The sequence below is a fragment of the Dicentrarchus labrax genome, unplaced genomic scaffold (genome assembly GCF_905237075.1).
Source record: "Dicentrarchus labrax unplaced genomic scaffold, dlabrax2021, whole genome shotgun sequence".
NCBI lineage: Eukaryota > Metazoa > Chordata > Actinopteri > Moronidae > Dicentrarchus > Dicentrarchus labrax.
Genome location: NW_026136715.1, coordinates 3258161 through 3276118, shown reverse-complemented (window position 1 = coordinate 3276118; position 17958 = coordinate 3258161). Strand labels below are relative to the sequence as shown.

General features: G+C 39.5%; 1 protein-coding gene across 1 annotated transcript in view; it reads left to right on the top strand.

Annotated features, from left to right (window-relative positions):
• xkr7b (XK, Kell blood group complex subunit-related family, member 7b) overlaps positions 1–15040 on the top strand; it is a 64891-nt gene extending 49851 nt beyond the window's left edge. Inside the window, exons 2-4 of the mRNA XM_051424305.1 lie at positions 4457–4656; positions 8936–9155; positions 9915–15040. Of these exons, the coding sequence (XP_051280265.1) occupies positions 4457–4656; positions 8936–9155; positions 9915–10722 (1228 nt within the window). The 3' untranslated portion in view covers positions 10723–15040. The remainder of the gene's footprint in view (positions 1–4456; positions 4657–8935; positions 9156–9914) is intronic.
• The last annotated feature ends 2918 nt before the right edge of the window (positions 15041–17958 follow it).

The following is a 17958-nucleotide window of genomic DNA, read 5'->3' as shown; positions in this document are numbered from 1 at the left end:
AGTTTAATTTCTCTGTGTGTGAGTTTCACTCCTTGGGTTCATTCTTGGCTCACCATCACACTTGGCAGCAATTCTCTAAGACTTTATACACACACATACACACACACACACACACACACACACACACACACACACACACACACATACACACACACACACAAGCTCTTTTCACAAATGCTCAGGGTCTCTGCGGTCCAACTGTGGCCTTGTAGATAGTAGAGTTTTTGGCGGAGAGGAGAGCAAAGGAGAGGAGGACCAGTGGGAGGAGAGGGGGAGGAGGATAAAGAGGAGCAGAAAGAATACAGGGGAGGAGAAAAGAAGAGTGATGGAGGTAGGAGTGGAGAGGAGGAGGAGGAAGAGGAGAGGATTCATATAGATTTGATAGATTGGAAGCTTGAGGCGGAGAGAACGCCTGAGGAAAGAACAAAATAAATTGGATGGAGAGAGAGAGACAGAGTGAGGGAGAGAGAGAGAGAGAGAGAGAAAGACAATAGCTGCATGAAATTGGATTGAGAGAGCAACAAAATGAGAGATAACAAGCGAAGCAAAGGAGGCAAAAAAAGATGGAAAGGGACAAAAAAAGGGAACGATGAAGGTAAATTGGGAGAGAGAAAAAAACACTGACAGAAAGGTAGAGGATGAAAGAGATACTGGACGAGTATGACAGATGAAAAGTGATAGAGAAAACAGAGGGGACAGAAAGAGACAGATACAGAAGGAAGGCTGAAGGAATAAAACACGGGTATGATTGTTAACCACTTTAACCATTGTAGCTTAGCATGTTAGCATGCTATTATTTGCTAATTGGCATTAAACACAAAGTACAGCTGAGGCTGATGGGAATGTTAGTAGTTCTGCAAGGAGTTGGTCATAAACCGGAGTAAAGGACAAGTTAAAAAGCAGATCATAGTTCATAATGCCAATCCATCAAATGGTCCACTGACCTGGAAAACGAAAGAGAACAGCAGATGAATAAAGAGATCAGATATAAAAGAGATGTAAGAGTGAAAGACATTAACAGAGAGAGTTACAGAGGTGGAGATGGAGAGAGAGACAGAGAGACATAGGGAGTGAACGGAGGAGTGCCGACAGTGCTTGGACAGCAAATTATTTGCAGAGCACAGATTTCCAGGCTGCCTCGTTGGCCTTCCTGTCTGTCTGTCACTTTGTGTGTGTGTGTGTGTGTGTGTGTGTGTGTGTGTGTGAGAGAGCAATAGAGAGAGACAGAGAGAGAGAAAGAGAGAGAAAGAGAGCAAGCATGTACACGTGAGACATTTCGTCTGTGTGTTTAGGTGAGTAGGAACGTCTGTTGGGTGTGTGCGTCAACTACACACACGTGTGTAACCGTGCTTGTCTGTATTTTGCAGGCTTGAAAGTCGTCATATATGCTGACGTGTGTGTGTGTGTGTGCGGGTGTGTGTGGGTGTGTTGGTTCTGGGTTATTTTTACCCCTCTATTTAAAATCTGCTTGGGGATGCAGAAGCGCAGGAAGTGAGTGTCGTCTCACTTTTCCTCTTGCGAGCTTCATTTCTCCTCCGCAACCCGGCTGTCCTGCTGTACGACTACTACTGTCTGCCATCCGTCCCTCCCATGATGCATCAGTCCTTCCTCCCATTCACACCACACGAACACCAGACAAATTTCAGCCACCTTTTTAAGTCATCACTGCTAAGAGTGACCGCTTTAAATGAAGCAATGGCGGCCGCTCGTTAAGATCATTACCTCAGTGTGGTTATAAGCAGTTTTCCCTTTTAGATTGTTTAATATGAAAATGTGAAAAAGAAAAGAAAGAAAGCTAAAGTTTGTTTATGTCCATATATTTGAATGAATTCCAACCACTTTACTCTCATGTGATCATTTGGAGTTGGTTCATAGAGATAAGCAGTAGGTGGCGCCAGTTCAGAAGAGGGTGCAACAAGATGATGTCAACACATGCTCACTCAGAACTCAAATACTGCCACTGGTCAGTGGTCAAATTAACATCTGACGTCAGACTTTCAAAGTAAAGCTTGCGTGGTTTAACGTTGAGAAACAGTTTGCAACGGTTGAGCCACAAAATCTACTTGGTTGGGTTTAAGATAAGATTGTGAGTTATGTGAAGTACCTAAGTAAACTTGCGTTACCTAAAAGTAAATGTTTTCGTTTGGTTTCACAAAGAACACCAACAGCGGTTTCCTGGGCAAAATATACGATCATATTTTGAAATGTGGCTCTGACCAAGCAGCGTAGTTTTTGTCAACTTGGGAGTGAGACCAGGTCGATGATGGCTTTTAAAGATTGCCAGTCGAACCTCAATCGGTGAAAAACCGGATGGAAATATGACATTTGATGATGTCAAGAAGGTTACATCCGATCTGTGTGGAGAGATCATGGATGCTTTTATAGAGCCATAGGAGCAATGAGGAGACTGTCGGAGCAGAAAAAAACGATCAGTCATGTGAGCTAATTAATGTTGGGAAACACAAATTTATTATATTATATGCTCTTATAAGCTGTTTTCTACTTGTTTGAATCCCTGTAATGAATCGAGTTACAAGGTAAAGTTAAGCAGATTGAAGCAGTGGCCTCTCAGTCTGTCCTAACACCAAGGTGTGAAACCACGAGTCTAAGGAAATTGATATACTTCCATGTAGACCAACACATTCTTAATGCTGTATTTTGCTTCAGACCTTTGTAATCAAGTTGTAACCTTTGTAATTCAAGGAAATATAATAAGTTCTGTCTTTGTGATATACATATTCATAATATACAGTATACCTGTTTTCCAAAAGGTTTTTGAACTGTACTCCTGTTCCTGACTGACAGCAGTGTCTCCTTAATGCAGACCTCATGCTGCCCCAGCACAGCATGCTCCTCCACGCACATCAACTTCTGTCAAAAAATACAAGGCTGCTCTCCAGCGTGTACCTGTTGACCCACTGCAACCTGGCGACCAATGCCGTCACTGACACACACAAAAACAACAAAATAAAGGCACATCAGAGTTGAACAGTGACAGGTGAGGGTAAAGATGTTTCCCCGGAGAAACACTCTGTGGTGTCTTTTCCTCCCAGGAGGACAGCGTGGTTCACATTTTCTCCTGGAAGATGTCATTTAGATTTTTAGATTTTTATACCCTTGTACCTCTTTGTGTTTACACCAGTCAAGTTCCTCAGCTGAACATTTCTGCTCTTGGAAATAAAAGCAAAACTGAGCGTTTTTAGCATTATTGATACACCTACACTGTTTTCATCAAACCCAACTAAACCCATACTGATATATTCACTTTTGAATAAATGATTTCTCCCTGCCATTCAAAGGTTTTGGAATTGCCTGCCATAAAAGCTTGATTCAGTATGCCCAGGTGACTAAAAGGACTATATTTTTGAATGGTCTTTCATGCTTTTAGGTTGTAGAAAGTCCTCTTTACGAATAGATTTCATTTGATATGAATGATTTGCTTAAAAAGTAATGTTTTGTACATGGAAAACAAAAGGCTGTATTGTTCAACCAGACTAACAATGGGATGGGCAGAAGCGACAAGGACCCTTCTGAGCAACAGTTAAACAAGAATATAAAAAATCACCAATCAGTCGTAAAAGAAACTGGAAGCTTAGCATCAAAATCAGTGCAGATTTAAATAAGAACATAAGTTCCTGTTTGAGTGTCAAGTGCACAGTAACACCTAACAAGCTGAAAAAGCGTTTTGCTTTCACAAAGCTATTCTTAAAACTTCAAAATTAGATTAGAAGATTGGTCTAGGGTTAGCACTGTAATACCTTTTGTTGTCGTCTTTTATCTACGTAAAAATAATCATTGTTGAAGGAAAGGACATCAATTTAACAGGTATTTCCAAATGAAACATTTTTTTTTAAGGAAGCAAAAGTGTACACACATGGTATTACTGTAAAATGAGAGAAAAATGTAAATCTACCAAATGAGAAGAACTAAATCTTTAACATCCTACAAAATCATATTATTGTGCTGGAAAATAGTATTTTTATTGACAGTTCTGTTTTTAGTTTTGTTTTATCGGCTTATCAGAGATTCCTGCTGTGGATTATACACAGTGACCGGGGCATTGTTGGTATATAGACACCATGAAAGACATCATCATACAATACTTGAAGAGTACAAACAAAATTGTATTCACTTCCATTGTATTTGGGTGGCAGCAAAACCACTGAGTGGTTATGTTTGACTGTTTGTTATAGTGTCTTGCAGTCCAGTTGTTGTGATCAGTAATCAATGATCGCGATTATTTTGAGATGCATGGTTGCCAGTGGCTTTTCAGGTTGGTTACCGGTTTCCGATCAATTTGAGATATGTCTATACAGTGTGATGTTTGTTTTTTGTGCCCGAAGAAGATCTGATGATCCTGGAAAAAGATCTTCTGAAAGCAGCAGAGTTTCAGGAATGACAAAGGGATGATTAAGCATCACTATTATAAATGTACCTCTCTTTCTCTTGCCCTCAGGTACATCCACGCCCTCTACCTGGGCGCCCAGAGCCGTTGGCACAGCAACGGGCCCCGTCGCCACTTCCACTGGCGGCTGATGTTTGAGAGTGCTGACATCACCATGCTCCGCCTCCTAGAAGCCTTCCTGAAGTCAGCTCCGCAGCTCGTCCTCCAGCTGAGCATCATGATCCACGGAAACACCGTCCTCCCTCTGCAGGGTGAGCGAGATGCACTTCCTGCTTCACTGTACAGTTTGCACACTTTGACTGACAGACTGCCTTTGATTGCTCACCAAGTTTTAACTGCTGAAATTTTGGATGAAGGAAATCAGGTCTGGCACCACTTTATTTGGAGGTCAAACTGAAAATGGGGTGCACCTGAAATGTCAGTAATAATCCCTTATTGAACAGGAAAACAGTGCACACACAACAAAGCACAGTAGGTCAAAGCTGAAGCAGTCCGACTTATTGTCACCATGTTTCTAAATCCAAGCAGAGAACTTGAGTACAATGTTGTTATTACTGATGAAAAGCCTGAAAATAAGATATAAAGCTATGAAAATAAGACCCAAGTTGTAATATGACCAAACTATCCTTTAAGAAAACTGATGGTTATCGCCTTTATTTGACTTTATTTTATTGGATTTTATCAGCCATAGTCTCTGATTGCTACGAAGGCTTCTGTAGAGATAGAGAGAGAGAGAGTAAGGTTTAATGAAGTGTGTGTGTGTCTGTGTGTCTGTGTGTGTTGTGGGCAGATATCAGTAGGAGAGTCTATGCTTTATTCATGTACCTCTTACAAGAAGCAGATTGGTCTTTGATGAATAAAACAAAACATACACTTTCTCTCTCTCTCTCTCTCTCTCTCTCTCTCTCTCTCTCTCTCTCTCTCTCGTTCTCACACTCAGATAACCACACACACACAAACACACACTGTACAGTCTCAGCGTTCACACACACCTGGCAGCACAGAAGTCAAGTGTCTGACACATATTTGAATTGTACAAGACACACAGGAAACCTACAGAACCACACACCAACAGAAAAGCTTACGAACGAACTAATGTGCATTCCCAAATGAGTTCATTCACCCTCAGATTCTATGAGGGGACTCTGTGACGGACTATAACAGCTCAGTGTAGCATGGCCACAGTGCGGATCCTCAGAGCGAATCAGCATGAGGAGCTACCGTCGGGCTCTTTGTTTCTCCACTGGACCTCTGGTGAAGCTTTGACAGTCATTAGAAGCACATTTATGGCCCTTAGAGAGACCATCTGTGTGAATACCTGCGTTATAGCTTTGTTAGCGGCCCTCCTGTGAGAGGCTAGGCTCCAAGTGTGTGTGGGGGTAGAGCCAGTAGCTACGTAGTCTTAGGTTTATCGTGCTAAAGTTGCTATTACTGTTTATTAAGTCTATCTTGTGCTGTGTTTACTGCCACAGAAGAGTTTATGTTCATTAAGACATGTTTATGTTTAACACGGTCTATCTGGCGACATCCATGAAGCTATGTTACCTAACCAGGCTGAATTAGCCTCCAAACTAGAAGTCTCCAACCATGGCCCAGAGCAGCTGTTACAGTAATTAAAACTGTACCCCGAACTTTTAGTCCCAGGAACTACTTTGCAAGGACCTAAAAGGTTCCTCCAGCCTGTTGTTGTCTGTTTTTGGATGTCATTTTTGCACACGACTATACAACAACTTTGTCGTTGGTCCGTCTGTCGTATACGTTCTTCTGTAACTCCATCTTTATGTGTCAAAGCATAATTTACAAAAAACAAACTGTTTTGCGGGTGCAGATTTTTAACGGTGGCTTAAATAAAATGCTTAAATAATGTGTCCAGAACTATAGATAGATAGATATTCCTTTATTTGTCCCACAATGGTTACAGCAGCAAAGTGGATAGAGAAAAAACTGTATAAAAAACAGTAAGAGTAGGGAAATATATAAAAACACTATGTACAAGAGAAAAAAACTGTAAAAATCCACAACAACAGATAACACAAATAGTAGCAGCAGTTGCACATGGGCAATAGATTGCAGTATGGTAACTTAAGCCGGTCCCTGCGGTGGAAGTTCCACCAAAGAAACCTTAACCTTAACTTTAAGGTCCAGTGTGAAGGATTTAGTGGCATCTAGCGGTGTAGTTGCAGATCACAACTCAGGTAACAAAAGCACAATTCCTATATCTGTATAAAAACACTGTATATATAGTGTACATACAACACTAATTCAATTTTTTTCTTTTTTCTTTTTTCTTTTGTTATTTAATGTATATATATTTTTTTCTATCTGCTATGTTATATCTGGAGCTGCTGTAACAAGTAAATTTCCCCAGTGTGGGCTCAATAAAGTCTATGTTATATTCAGTTGATTATACACAATTGAAAACATACCAACGGATATTATATTCAATTTCTGCCAGCAGAGCCTCCTAAATGTTACACGCTAGACTTTTAAAAGTAATTCTAACATTAACCAAGGACCAGATAAAATGTCCTTACTTAGCAAAATGTCCTCTCTGTCTTTCAAGGTCTAAAAAGTCCTCACACAGATACAAGTCTCAGAGCACACACACACACATTTCAGTCTATTTTGGCAACCTATCATCTGTTAACAGACATTCATGTTTTGGGGCATTGACAGTATATATATATATATATATGTATGTACACAGCCTATATTACCATAGTGTATTGATTAATCTATCAGTCAATCGATCAAATTAAATAACTATTAGCACTGCCAATTAATTATTCAAGTCATCTGCTAAGTACAAATCCCAAACATTTGCTGGTTCCAGTTTCTCCAAATGCTTGGATTTGCTGGGCTTTCCAAGCACAACAAACTGCATCTGTCTCTTTCTACCCATAATCCCTTTTGTCTTGAGTTCATTTCTTGTATAGCTGCTTTGGTTAGGTTTATTTTCCTACGCTGCATTCCTGGAATCTTCTCATGTCATTGCTTTGAATTGTAAACTCAGGTAGGGTTAATGAGAGGAAAAATATATCAACTAAATGATGTTCTTGGTATTAAAAAGACCAGTGTGTAGGATGTAGTGGCATCTAGCGCTGAAGTTGCAGATTGCAATCAACTGAATATGCCGTGAAACTCACAAAAAGTGCGAAAGGTCCTATCTCGAGCCAGTTTCCATTTGTGAAGGCAATTACAAACTAGATGCAACTACCAACAGTAAAAGTAAAAGTTCTTATCTCTCATAAGGTCTCATAATGGTAAATCATGTTAAGCTCTCAAAAAGTCGGTGCAGCTCTTTCTCTGCTCAAATTTTAATGCCTTCTCAGTGTGATTCATGGCTAATTTGAGACAAGACTGCATGATTAACACACATGAATGTTTAATGCGTTAAACTGCGTTCTGGGCAGCTCGCGGCGGGCTTCACAGTTACGTGTGTGGGCTAATGATAATTTGACTTCAGTGGAAACTGGTTCAGGTCTGTTTGAATGAGCTAGGAGGAAATATTACATTGTTTCGTGTGTTTAATAATAATGTAATAACTTGTAGGAGTACTCAACATGTATCACTGATATGTCATTTGAAGGTGCTACATTAGCATTTTAGCATCAATTGCGTAGTTGCGCATTCATTTTGAGAAATTACGCTATTGGTTCCACTGGAAGATAACAGAAGTTGTTTTTCCATTGTGTGATGTTTGCTAGCAGTTGTTCATATCTTAAATACCGGCCAAATTTTATACTCAATTTGATATTGATACTGATGATGCCTAGACAATGATTCCTTGTGTTTTTGGTGAACGCCCAACCTTAACTTTGTGCAACTTTGCACATAATTCATGATAAGATAAACAGATGATGAATTTTATGAAATTTCCTAATTACATACAGTGCAACATACAGTAAGGGTTAAAATGGTGAATACATCATCAAACACATCAAACATTCATACATCAAACATTTGACACAAAAATATCATAACTCAAGGTCAACTTACTAGTTTTTCTCTAAGTTTCCAAACACATCTCAGTCTCGATCAACAGTTTGGTCAGTTGTTGCTCCAGGAAGATCTTATGTGGACCTTGACTTTATTTTTTTGTCATACGTGTTTCCAAGGTTGAGAATGAATTTACTCTACTGCAATTTCTTGTTATTTATCAGACAACACATACAGTACATCGGTACTGAAATAAACTGGGAGGGTATATTATAATCCTGTCTTCCAGTATCACTGGCGTGAGTGGAGAGCCCATCAAATGACTTGTGCATAATGTTTGTATCGCAGTTAACCTGAGAAATTTTGATGTTTATTGTCCATGTGTCTGTGTGTCTGTTATAAATACAGAAGGCTTTGATTTTCTGCTCTTCTTCCTGTTTTCTCCCTTTTTTATCCTTTTGTTAATTTCTTCCCTTTCCTGCTTTGAGTGGTCGGCAGAGTAGATAGGCACCATTTAGGTGCAGTCCAGTTACCATCTTCCTTTCCTCCTTCCTATTTTATCTCTGTCTCTTTCTTCATCTGTCTCTCCAGGTCTCTCTGCCTCTGCCTCCCTGGTTTCTCTGGCCTGGATGATTGCCTCCTACCAGAAGGTTCTGCGGGACTCCCGCGACGACAAGCTGCCCATGTCCTACAAGGCTGTGATCACCCAGATGCTGTGGCACTTCTTCACCATCGGGGCGAGGACTGTGGCTTTTGCCCTCTTCGCCTCCGTCTTCCAGCTCTATTTCGGCATATTCATCGTCAGCCACTGGTGTGCCATATGTGACCTGAGTCTGGGTTCACAATGAGAATTTTAGCATTTGACATTTCAGAAAATTATGAATTGTAATGTGTTTCTTAATAGTTATAAGGAGGAAACTCAAGGTCCTTTTTCTCAGTTCTAGTATCCAGAACAAAAAAGTTTTCTTTGACTGTGTAATACCAATTTATACTCAACTACTGACTGACTGCACTGACATTATACAAATATTGTATCATCTTATATCTCAACAGATATATCAGATAAAATATTTAGTTGTCTTAAAAAAAAAAAAAATAAATCAATGCTCAACCAGCAGAATGGAGTTTCTGCTATCATTAGAATTATGTCACAACTGTTTTTTTCTCTCCCCTTGATGTGTTTTATTGTCTTGGTTCTCGCTCATAGACCGTATTAAATCACAACAGTGAGGTTAAAACAAACAGAACACTTTGTAGTGTTTGTATAAAAGTGCATCATCAGGACTCGGCTACCCATGAAGTCCATTTGGCTCCGATAAAATATGCAATGATAAAATTGTCTGATTGTTACCTTACCTTCTTACCACCCTATAGGGTGGTGTCATAGTCCTGTGCTGTTTAGTAGTAGTAAGTGTAGTGTAGAAATAATCCAATTCATGTTGTTATCTGTATACTATACTTTTATTGTCAGGTCAAGTTTCCAATCTTATTTACCACATTACTATTAGTCATCACAAAATTCACCGGAGGCAAAGCAATGTTACCAACAGTATTGTTTACTGTCTTTCAGGTGTGTCATGACCTTCTGGATCATCCAAGGTGAGACTGACTTCTGCATGTCCAAGTGGGAGGAAATCATCTACAACATGGTGGTGGGCATCATCTACATCTTCTGCTGGTTCAATGTCAAGGAGGGCCCGAGCCGTTTCCGTATGACCGTCTACTACTCTGTGACGCTGGCTGAGAATGTGGCACTGACCGCCGCCTGGTACACCTACCGTGGCCCGCACACCTCCGACTCATATGCCCTGGTGGTGGTGTGCTTGGTAGCCTGCAGCTTTGCCCTGGGAACCTTCTTCATGTTGGTGTACTACTGCTGGCTGCACCCTGACGGGCCTGTTTTGGGCTCACAGTGGGGTGGGTGTGTGGATGAGGGCGTGGTGGGTGCAGGAGGGGTGGCAGGAGTGATTGATGCTTGTCTCACCCCATCCCAAGGGTCCCAAACAGACATGGTCATTACCAGCCCTCCGAGGACACTCCCCAGGACTAAAGACACGGGAGAGCCAGTTCCCGGGGAGCGAGACAAGGACAGAGACAGGGACAGTTGCCTGCCTGTCTTCCAAGTACGCCCCTCCCCTTCCTCCTCTCCTGCACTCCTTCACAGGACCTCCTCTTCATCCCGTGCACAGGAGGGCCCTGTGATACGGATCGACCTCCCAAGAAAGCGATACCCGGCCTGGGATGCGCACTTTATTGATCGGCGCCTCCGCAAGACCATTCTGCTTCTGGAGACCACATCAGCCGTCAGCCCCAGGATACAGTACAGGAGTAGCATGATGGGCAGCAAAGAGGTATTAGAATATGAGACAACTGTCTAAGCCAACAGGGGCTCTTAAACTTAAATGTGCAGTCTGGGGCAAAGGCTTAGCCTGAGATCAGTTCTCATCCCAGGACTACCTACACCAGGAGAAGAATGGAAAGGAGACACAGAGTGTCAGGCAACTCTTTAAGAAAAAAGGTTGTCAAAACTTGATTGTAAAATGTAAAGCGCAATCTGGGACCAAGGCTCTCCCCTTAGGGCGCAGTCCAGGAGTAAGTAGCATTAATGAGCCGTGGGAAGTAAATGGAGTAACACTGAACTGGGATAATCTTCATCTTTTCTAAAAGCTTGGAGGTGAGAAATTTAATCTCTCATCCTGGGACCAAGGAGTGTTAGATTTATTTTCATCCTGCACGGTCAGAACAAGAAGTAAAAGGATTTTGAGAGCAATGAAGTGGCGGAGTTTGAGATAATTGAGAAAAAGTGCTGCATGAACTTGAGCCTCGGACCCCGGAGACTCAACAGAGACTCACCAGGGAACTTTTAGAGACTGGTTACTAGAGTTTACAAAGGACATGCAATCATTTTGGTTTGGTAGCAAATTAGACAGTGACATTAAATAGGGACTCAGACTCAGACTCACCATCTAATAAAAATCGCTTTAGTGATTTACAGGTAAAAAGATGCTGAGATGTGTAGGTTAAAACTGGGCTAAATTTGGTTGAAAAGTGATGTCTAGTTCTGTTTAGAAATCTATGTTACATATAATAGGTTAGATATGTTGTTTAAACAGCTTTTTTAGAGTATATGTCATAATATATTTCAGTGAAGCAGGACATAGCTACAAGATGAAATATACTAAAAAATGTGAATTAAATAATGTAGATCACTTTTCAACCACATTTAGTCCAATTTAAACCAAAATGTGTAGATTTCTTTTCGCCTCCAAATCACCAGTTCATTAACTAACTAAGAATGTTTCATAAAAAATGAATAAATATGAATTTATTTGTTTTAGCTGGGAGACAGAGAATATTTTACATTGTTTATACATTCATGCTTCCAAAAGGTTGCATGTCCCTCACAAACTTTGGTAACTTTCTTTTAAGCATTTTGAGGCTCCAGCCTCGTGCGAACACAAGGACCCATGAAATGTAGACTTACAAGTCTCACAGTTTAGGTCAAGATGGTTTATGAAATGTAGGCCTGAGAGAGAAGTGATAACAGTCACCCATCCATATGTGATACAAAAGCAGCCATAGCAGAAGTTCCACTGTTTACATCCCAGCTGTACTGTCACCATTAACCTGAGAAAGGACTTGTTTGGAAACTCGATCAGGACCAGATGTAAGGATGTAAAGTGGATGACTTCTGCAATGGCTACCACCATATGGCATGCTGTAACTCACCACAAACAGGCCTAAGATGTACAGTTGAATAAATACAGATGTCAGATATAAGCTATTATAATAAGCTGTAGTTTGGTGATGAATGACCTTTGGGTGAAAAAGCTTCATGTACTCGAAAGAGTCTAAATGTTGTCCACTTTTCTTGGAATACATACGATGTAGGGGTATGAAGGGTATCATGAGTAACCTCATTATGCTATGAAAACATTTTTCAGTGTTTGGGGAGACAAGTATCTGACGAGAAATGTCTTTTAACAATGTCAACAGACCTTAAAGAATCCTAGAATGACTTATTGGAATGTGACAACACATGAACACATCCAATAAGTGGTTAATACATGTTACAATAAATGCAAAGCAAAAGCAAATTGATAACAAGAGCTCAAATATTCACAGTACCTAATAGGATGTTGACAAGGGTGTGGACTTTGTGAAAGGCAGTGTTGTTTACAAAATGAAACCATCTACAGGCCTTTGATTCAAAGTGGATTTGCAGATTCAGGTTTGGATTAATAACTGGCATCATCAGTGGAAAAACTGAAACTGTAACAACTGATGAGAATTCCTCTTTGCTCTTTCAAACTGCTGTTGTGATGCCCTAAAGCTTCAACTCAAGAAATTCAGCTGAAGTGATCACAAACCAGCTTCAGAGGTCAAAGTTTAAACACAGCTGCTCCCAGGTGTGAATGTGTGTTACTATCAATTAGAAGCAGCTGGATGCTTAGAAAGTCAGGCATGGTCGGCAACAGTACCTGAAGGAAGAACAGCAAAAAAAAAAAAAACACTAGCATCAAAGCTAACTTCTGTCCTCCCTCATATTACACAACAGATTTCGCTTCAGCAGTCTCTCTTTGAAGTCGTTTTCAAAGACATTTTTTTCTTTAAAAGCCTGTAGGGTTAGTCTGTGCATTTAAGGTGATCTGATTTGTTATGAAGTGGGAGTTCTTTAAGTCAATCAACATTTAAACCGGTGTTGTGATTGTTTTAGATAAAGGCAGCAGAAGGTGTTAGCATTTTTAGCAATGCACTTCCCTAAAAGACATTACATTCCCTATGTGACCCTGATTCATCCCAAAAAGCATGTTCATCAAAACACGTTTGAAGATGCATTTGAGATAATGTGCAGTGATAAAGGCTCCCAGTTTGTGATATAGTTAAACTGTTCCGTTGTTTTTACCTTAGTAGCAGATGTAACCAAGATTTTTACATTATAACCCAACAAGCATTTAGAAGATGCCGATGTTCAGGGGGTCACCGATTCATGGTTGACTGACACGAGCACAAAAAATAAAATATTATGGCACAGTTAAAACTCATATAATATAAACTCCTGTCAAAGATATTCAGATGATAGTTTTTACAAAAAGCTGATGCAGACTGTTGTATCAACATCAAAATTTAACGTCATAATGTTTATATTGTAAAAACCGAGAATATCTAATATCTAACGAGTGTTTCATCTAGAGAAAGTTGTTTAACATGAACCTGTCCACCATCTCCACCCTGAGATTAGAGCAAGGTATGGTTTACTTTTTTGGGTAGTGAAGTCTTCAAAAATCATGCAGTTCCCTCCTGCTTTCATCTCTGGCCAACAAAAACATATTTGTTGTTGCAGTATCCAGTGCAGTTTTAATTATCATCTTTATGCTGATGATGCATGTGTAGATTCTAAGGTGTTGAAAGGACTTCAGAAGAAGTATTTCTAACCTGGATGGGTGAAGCAAGTCACTAAGAGCAGTTTATATACTTGCTTTTTAACAATGTGTTCATGTAAATAAGCAGCTGTGATGCAAGCATTATTGTTCATATTTACCTAGGTACTTTGTGTCTACCTGGAGGATTAAAATCTAGGCAGGCAGATCAGGGCTGAATCAGTGGGTTGCATTATTTTCTGATGGTGTAAACATAACACTCTGAAAGATAACTGCATACACAGGTTGGCCATCATGCACACACATATGCATTGTTAACAGCAAGTATATAAGCACTCTGATCCTCACAAGGTTTGTGGTTGTATTCCCAGTGAAGACACCAGGAGCAAAAATATCCATATAAGCTCACTTTGGATGTGTGTGTCTCCTCTGCAGGGAAACTATTGTGTCATTTTAACTCGGGTGGGTGGTCAACAATCAGGAATGCAATTTAAAAATTAATATTGGTAATAACTTGGTAAAAAGCATTTTATTATCCTGACAGTTTTTTGTCCTACCTGAACCTGTGGTTGTTGGTAAAGTGGTGACAGTCACTGCAATGTTAATGGTGCTGAAAATGACTCAACGTCAACATGATTATGTCATGTCGAACATGATAGGCTAATGTACAGATAATGCATCAACCACCCAATCATGGGCCGAGGGCGAGGCTTCGCTTTCTCTGATTGGGTAATGAACCAGTCCTTTGTCGTTGAGGTAAAATAACAGTTAAAAGTGGTATATATATATATATATATATATATATATATATATATATATATATCGACTTGAATAAATCATGTTAAAAAGTAAACAGTGAGTTTAAACTCATATCATCTTTTATTAATTGATGCAAGTATTTATGTTTATTTATTTTTGTATTTGTTTTATATCTATTTATCTATTGTTTACTCACTCGGTGGCCATGTCTTTGGTATGACTCTTATATTAAGATGTAAAAACTGAAAATAGATTTTTTTTTACTCATTCTATATATCTGTATATACCAGCGTGGCGCTATACTAGGACGTGTATGTATGAGTATGTGTGCTTTGGTTTGTATGTATGTATTGTATGTACAGTATGTATGTAAGGATGTGCTCTAAGTTTTTTTGATAATGCTGCTTAAACATCCTCTGAGTGAACGAGCAGAAAAATTAAAATGTGGTGAAAATATCTATGATGCTGTTAAAAAAAGAACTCAACAAGCTGTGCTGATAACTGTAGATGGGAACAATACTGTAGTAAACATGGCTGAACAGCCATCGAAAATAAACTGCTGTGCTTTTGTTTTCTTTTACAGCATTAGAGGTGGAAAGTACTTGCATGTTGTACTAAAGTACAATTTCTATGGAACTTGAAATTAATACTTGATACTACTTAATACTAATATTGTACTTAAGGTACAGTATTTGACAGTTAACAATGCATTTTACATACTAAACACGCAGTAAAATCAGATAATATGGTGCAATTCCATACATTAAACTACGCAAAAGTAGCAGAGGTCGGCCAAAGTCATTGTTTTGCAAGTCACAAGTAAGTCTAAAGTCTTTGCACTCCAAGCCTTGTCCCAAATCGTCCTAAATATGTAAACACAGCCTCTTGATCATTTGGAATATCCAGGCATTGTTTTGTTTTATTACATAAATTGAACAAGAACTTAAAAAAATAAAAACACTGGCATGTACAAAATTTTGGGTAACCTAAAATCATGCAAACTTCAGATTCTTTTTACAAGGTATCAAACCTTCATCAGCTCCTTAGCCCTGAGGCATGTCAACAATTGTCATTAGGAAATGTCAGCTGGTGCCAAATCTTGAAAATGAAAGTTAATGATGCCCACTGATGTCCACAATGCAGGAGAAGACTACAAGAAGATAGCAAGCATGGTCAGCTTGCGATTTCCACAGTGTGAAAGGTAATTAAAAGACAGCAGTTTAGGAGAACGCTGGAGGTCAGGATGGAAGCTCTGGAAGACCAAGAAAACTCTTATGAGAACTGCTCATATGCTGGGCAGAAAGGCAGATCAAGACCCCCATGGGCACGCAAAAAACCTGCAGGGACTTTAAGCAGACTCAGGAGTTCCACTGTCCAGAGCTGCTTGTGCCAACAAAAACCTTCATGGAAGAGTCAGTAGCAGAAAACCTTACTTGTATCCCAATCATAAAATCCAACATCAGTATGCAACAGAACATCTCTTTATGAAATAAATCTAAACAATGCAATAATGTTTGCTGCAAATATTGTGTTTTATGTTCCATACCCTCAAGAGGTTGTGTTTACATCTTTTCAATGAAAGAAATCACCTAAACGTGTTATTTGTCAAGGTCTGCCGCATACGACAGTATCAATTATCTAAAACACTCTAAAAGGGACCATTCTTCACAATGAGTACTTTTACTTTTGATACTTAAAGACCTGATAATACTGATGTGAAATTTGAACTTGCAATGGAGTACTGCAACCTTTACTTACATAACAAGTGAATAATTCTTGAACCACTTAATGTCTTAGCCTTTCTACCACAAATTCCAGTCATATATTACCGATTTGTAGTGTCATATAAATGTTGTGCTAAAATGTGGCCTAATTGCTGCTTGGATTATGTTCCATGGCAGTGTTTAATCGAGTCAGGGAAGTTCTACTTTTCTGTGCCTCACTGAGTTTAGAAGGAGGTGGTCAGTTTTACAAAGTGCTGGACTTTGACTGTAAGGCGAGGGGGCTGTAATCTGCAACTACACCTCTAGATGCCAAAAAATCATACACACACTGGACCTTTAAGGCAACAAAGGCAAATTCACTTTTTTAGTATTTAACCAACATCGTGATATTTCCTAACCTTAATCAAGTTCTAGTGGTTAGGGTTAGGTGCCTAAACATACCATGAAATAAGATATTGATTTTTTATTTTTGTAAACATCCAAAATATTCTGATGATTCTCAACTTTTAATAATTTAAATGAAGAGACAGTATCAATCAAGTTTACTTGTATTCTAAGTGTATTTTATTTCTGAAAAGGTTTTGCACCTATAATTAATAATTATTTGAGATTATCAGTCTTAAAATGTGATATATTTAAGAGTATGTTGGTTTGATTGACAGGTGTCTCGGACAATCACATTCAGCCTTAAGGGTTGAGAGCACAAATTGCTAGTTTAAGGGAACAATTTAAAAAAAACTTTTCTCCTTCCTTCCTTTCTAGCAATTCAAGCTCTATCATCAGTTTATTATGTCGCATGGCTCAAAATATTACACTACCCCTCAGCCTCAGTAGTTCTGTGTTACAGACACAAAACACTGCACCTCTAATGCTGAATTTAGACTGATTCAAAATCCAATACAAAACATTCTGAATTTATCATAAAATGTTCTACAAAGCTTAAGCTCTAACTTTAGTCCGCCATTAGCTCCGCTGGAATGGATCTGAAGCCCTCTGACTGGCTGTTTCTTACCATCTGTGGTTGCTCTGTATGTTTGTATTGAGGATTTTCCAGGTGTGAAACCGGAGCGAGGCGGAGCTGAAACCGAAGCTGCAGCTCCACCAACCCTCTCCCCTGATTCTTCCAGCCCCGTTTCTCTCGTTTCCTCGCAGCTCTCCTCTGTCTTTCCTCTCAAGGCGACAACAAAATCTCTCCCTCAAACCAACATCCTTTGATCTCTCCATCACTCTCTCGCATCAGCATCCCTCCATCCTGAGGATTTGTTGTTTATTTGGTTGGCGTCTCTGGAGGTCTAGCGACCAAACACCAATCCATGCTCCGTCTCTCTTTCTCTTCAGGTCCAAACTGCACTATTTCTGTCTTTTTCTCTTTGCTTTTCTTTTCATTTTTGTGTCTTCAGTCTTCTCCCTTTTTATTTACTTCACAGCAGACAGAAAGAGGACAGGGCAGAATATTCCTCCCCTTTTTTCCTCCTTTTGTTTTTATATTTTTGTCCCTCTTTCCTTTCTTCATTCCCTACTCCTTACTTCCTTCCACATTCTTTTTTCCAATTTCAGCCTCTCTTCTTCTTTAATACTCTTCCTTTTTTCATTATTGTTTTATCATTTGTTTATTTCTCCTCACTTCTGGTCTCACATCTTTCCCTTTTCTTCCTCTCACTTTATCCGTTTCTTCTGTCTTCTTGTCCTATACTTTATTCATCTCACTCCATACTTCTCTCGTTCTATTATTCCCTCCTACTTTTCATTA